General features: G+C 37.3%; 1 protein-coding gene across 1 annotated transcript; it reads left to right on the top strand.

Annotated features, from left to right (window-relative positions):
- Positions 1 to 2,188: 2,188 nt before the first annotated feature.
- LOC148790498 (uncharacterized) lies at positions 2,189 to 4,242 on the top strand. The gene is made up of 3 exons (XM_088892125.1): positions 2,189 to 2,325; positions 2,415 to 3,298; positions 3,452 to 4,242. Exons 2-3 carry the CDS (start codon positions 2,438 to 2,440, stop codon positions 4,106 to 4,108), a joined length of 1,518 nt encoding a protein of 505 aa, XP_088748251.1. The 5' UTR covers positions 2,189 to 2,325; positions 2,415 to 2,437; the 3' UTR covers positions 4,109 to 4,242.
- The last annotated feature ends 464 nt before the right edge of the window (positions 4,243 to 4,706 follow it).

Genomic DNA, 4,706 nt, shown 5'->3' with positions numbered 1-4,706 from the left:
CAGGTTTAACCTCGACCCATTCTTGCTTAGGATCTAATATCTAGTTAGCCAAGTCCTAGTAGCCTCAATAGTTCTAAGTGCATACTAGAGGCAGGTTAGCTTTGTTGTCGTTTTCCCTTATTTTTTCTCACACTTCATCATTTGCATGAGCATAACGCATGTCATCACATATTGCATCCCTAGAACTAGTCCTTAGCCCACACTAGTTTATTCCCACCCATTAGATGCCTACAACCTAAATTGATACCTTTATAGAACCAATAACATAGGCCCTTGAAACAACCAACATTAAAGCATCTAGCTAGACTAGCTTCAATAGAGTAAAACAAAAGGACACAACATGAACAAAACAAAAGTTCAAACCCCTCTCAAAATAAACAGAACCCTTTTAGGTTCATCGTGGAATAAGCCTCTCATCAACCTCCTACTGAGCAACAATTATCGATTGTACTTTACCAAGAAAAGTTGGCCAAGATGAAGGAAGTCATGAATAACATATGAGCATCCCAACCAAAAAAAGTAATCAAGTGCCATCATCCTAACCTAAACCTTCCTAAAAAGGTTAAAATCCCAAAATATCCCAAGTATGATAGATTTACTTGTCCCCGAGCTCACACCCCTTTTTATTGTATATACATGTTTTAGCTTGGATTTGATGAAAAATTGTTAGCCCAACTATATTCTAGGAGCCTAAAAGCTGCCGCTTTGGATGATCTAAAACACCTTGGGAAGACATAGGACAAGCTTTCTAAGACTTTCATCAATTGAAAAAGGTTGGTGCGTACATCAAATAGGGAGTTAAGGATGAGAAAATCCACCTAACATCCACAAATCCACTTGTTGAGATCAAAGAAGCTACTGTAGTTTCCACCATTCATCAACCTTCCTCTTTAACATAAAAACTAGTCCCTTTCAAAGTAAAGTCAAGAGATGATTCGCCTCCCTAACTCCGCAGCTACTCAAGAGTGGATATCTAACACTTTTGTCACCTAAACCAATTCCCAATCTCCTACCAAAGAACTTCAAGTTGGGTGAGTATTGCTCTTATCACCAAGGACTGGGGCACTCGACAAATAATTGCGCAATTCTCAAAGTCAAATCCAAGATATAGTCAATGGCAGACAATATCCCTTAAAACATAACTAGAACATGTAATTAATTAAATATTTTTTTATCAATTTTGTTAAGGTTATAATATCAAAATTTAAAATTTTAAGTTGTTATATAATAAAAACATATATAGTCTTTAGTAGGGGTGTCAACGGTTTTCGAAAATTTGATTTTGAATTTGATAATCGACATAATCGAATCGAATTTGAATAATTCGAATATCTAATCGGTCGAATTTGGGTATCATGTTCTTATCGAATAGTTAATCGGATTCAAATTCGGATATGGCTTGATTCGATTTGATAAATATCCGAATTCGACTGATTATTTAATTCTTATATATAATATATAAAATATTTTATATAATTTATATATAATAATTAAGTTATATAAATAATTTATATATTTATATACTTTATGTCAATAAAATATTTATTAATTATCTAAAATAATCAATTAATCAAATTCGACTCGAATAGAATATTTGAATATTTAATTGGATTTGAATTTGGATATTAATTTTCAATATCCGTTGCATATCGGATCCAATTCGGATATTGGATTTTCTAAGCGGATTCAAATTCGGATATTACCTGATCTAATTCGAATTCGATCTGTTTACACCCCTAGTCTTCAGTATAACTGTCCGGAATATTAACCGGGACGGTTCTGGTTCCACTTAGATCCAGACCCGACCCGACCCGATCTTCATAAAGAGCTATCAGCTTTGGTCGGTGTGGAGCGTTAGTAACCGCCATAGAAAGGCAGCCGTTAGTTGCTGTGATTGTCCGAAGTACTCTCCAACTCCAACTCCAACATTTTAGGCTTTTCGGTTGACGACCGGTTTTCTTATTTCTTATTATTGCCGCTTCTACTAATAATCTCTGTATCTGTTACTCTGTTAGTTAAGTCGGTTAAGAATTCCATTCCAGCAGCCGTTTCTACTAATAATCCTATTCCAACTCCAACATTTTAGCCTTCCTTTTCGATTGGCCGGCTGTCTTATTTCCTATTCTTGTCGTTTGAATCACAATCTTATCTGTTACTCGGTTAATTAAGTCGGTTAACAGAGTTCCATTCCAGCACACGTTATTACTCTAAGTAGGATTCTTGTTTTATAAATAGTAAATAGAATCTGCCTCTCACTCTCATTCGCATACACACAGCATCATCAACACTACACTTGGTCCGGTTCAACACCGAGAAATCATTACGGTAAGTCTCTTCTCCCTTCCTTTGTTTCTCTTTCTTATTCATTTTCTGTTCCGTTACACTGATTTCTCTTCTCTTCTGTTTATCTGCAGTGCGTGCGTCTGCAACAAACAAAATGGCTATGGTGTTAGCTATTCTTTCCTTCCTTTCAATCTTTTCCTTCACTGTTTCCTTCGGTCAATTAGATGATTACGAGTGGCCTGGACCTGAATATTCCGTTGTGGGAGATCCTGGTATGAGAAATTCTAACCTTAGATTGGCCATAGACTCATGGAACTACTGTAACAAGGTTGGATCTGAAGCTCCTAAGATGGGGAGCCCGGCTGCAGCTGATTGCTTTGATGTCCATCCTAAGACATTCTCTGTTCGGCATAGAGTCACAGAAGCCGATAACAGATTAAGTGTTGGAAAGCCTTTTCCTAGTTCATTCAGGGGACAACATTTGTCTCATCTTAATGACCCAGATTTGTATGCTGTTCAGAAGGAACTGTATCTTGGTTCCAAGTGTGAGGTACATGGGAACGACCTGAGGTTTATTTCTGACTATTATCAGTTTTGGATGATTACTCTTAGAAATGGTAACCTAGACACACATGCTGGATTGTGCCCCAGTAAAGGCAGGAAGGTCGGTCCCTTTGAACATTCAGAAGATGGATTCTCATGTTTTGGAAAGGGGTGTATGAATCAGCCACTTATGTTCCATAACTATACCAGCTTGCAAACTGTTGGAAAGGAGAATTTTCTTAGAGGGAGTTTCTTTGGCACCTATGACTTGGATGTTGATTTTGGTAAAGGAGTAACACGTAACATTTCCTACTACTCTGTATCATGGGAAAAGAAGCTTGGAGAGGACAAGAGTTGGGCTTTTCATCACTTTTTGAGGACATCAGACAAATACCCATCACTAAAGCTCACCCTGAAATCTGATACTGCTGGTGGAAAATTTGGCTATGGTACCAGAGGAATGACTAAGGATGTAAGTATCAATGTGCTGGCATCTTTCTTTATATTTTTTCCATAATTAATTTCTGATTTCTGATCATATTGATTATTTGATCATATAATTTGCAATGATATTTTTTAGTTAGTTAAGAGTTTTAACTTCTTTTGGTTTGTTCTGATATTGCAGCTTACAATTTCACCAGACTTTGAAGTGATTTTCACACTTAATGTGCTCAAGGGAGGAGGTGCAAATAGCCAATTCAACTTGCTAGAGATGAGAAGCTGTTGGCGGAACGAAGGTCTTAGATGCGAAGGCAATAGTAGAATTGATGTAAATCGATACTTCAGAATGATCCTCAGTCCAAACACAACTGCACTGTGTAGCCCTACCAACTTAAAAGCATGTCCTCCGTATCACATTACTCGTGGTGGTTCCCCTCCCATATATCGTAATGACACAGCAAACTTTCCATATGAGGCTTACCATAGTTACTGTGCACCTAGCAATGCTGAACACCTTCAAGAGCTATACCAACTATGCGACCCTTACAGCAATCCAATGCCACAGGAGATTATTAAGATACTACCTCATCCGGTTTGGGAATCATATGGATTCCCAAAGAAGCAAGGAGATGGATGGATCGGTGATTCAAGGAAGTGGAAGCTAAAGGCTGGACAATTGGCATTCACATTACCTTTCTATCAGGATCCAGGGACTGTGCCTATAGATAGGTCTTGGGACTCTATTGGCGTTGGTACAGAGGTTTTCATGAACCCTGATCAAGTTGTAGAATGGACTATCAGTGACTTTGATATCCTGATGCATCCAAGGCCACATGATTAGTAGTTTTTCCTTTTCTTCTATTGTTTTTTGTACATGGTCTAAGGACCAAGTTATAAGTTTGGCAAATGTATGAAGCTTTGAAATTTGATTTTTCTGGTTCGATTCAATTCAATCATTTTATTTATTTGGCTGTTTATGAGGAGTTTGAAAGGCAATCAGAAAGTTTTGTCCATTGTTTTAATTATATGATTGCTAGCTACCCATATAAAATCTTCAAATGGTTTTCCGATGCCAGCCTAGTTTGCTTCTTATGGATTGGTCTGGCTTCTTGTGGTCCAGAGAAATAAAAAAAAAAACCAAAGAAGGAAATAATTAGGAAAAGAGATTTACTTAGGTTTGGTTCAGTGGTTTACGATGGTGGTATTGTAATTATATGAATGCGAGTTATTTCTGCTTCATAAATGCTTCCTCCCCCCCCCCCCCCCCTTCCTTTCCTTTTTTTATCCTTTTTGTCACTAATTTGGGTTAACAAAAAATGCTCCTGCTTAAGATAATGGGTAAACTACAGTTTACTCAAAATGATAAACTCAAAAGTAATCCATTTATTGTAAGCACAACACTGGATTTAGCTGCAGTTTACTTCAGAGTCGGCAGATTT

This window comes from Nelumbo nucifera, chromosome 7 (genome assembly GCF_055504915.1).
Source record: "Nelumbo nucifera cultivar China Antique chromosome 7, China Antique-T2T, whole genome shotgun sequence".
NCBI classification, from domain to species: domain Eukaryota; kingdom Viridiplantae; phylum Streptophyta; class Magnoliopsida; order Proteales; family Nelumbonaceae; genus Nelumbo; species Nelumbo nucifera.
Note: the sequence above shows the minus strand (reverse complement) of the source record. Positions and strands in the feature narration are given on the sequence as shown.

Bases quoted from the DNA above. Each gene is read 5' to 3' on its own strand.
- LOC148790498 (XM_088892125.1), top strand. From the start codon at position 2,438: ATGGCTATGGTGTTAGCTATTCTTTCCTTCCTTTCAATCTTTTCCTTC. The intron at 3,299-3,451 runs GTAAGTATCAAT...CTGATATTGCAG, and splicing joins CCAGAGGAATGACTAAGGAT to CTTACAATTTCACCAGACTT.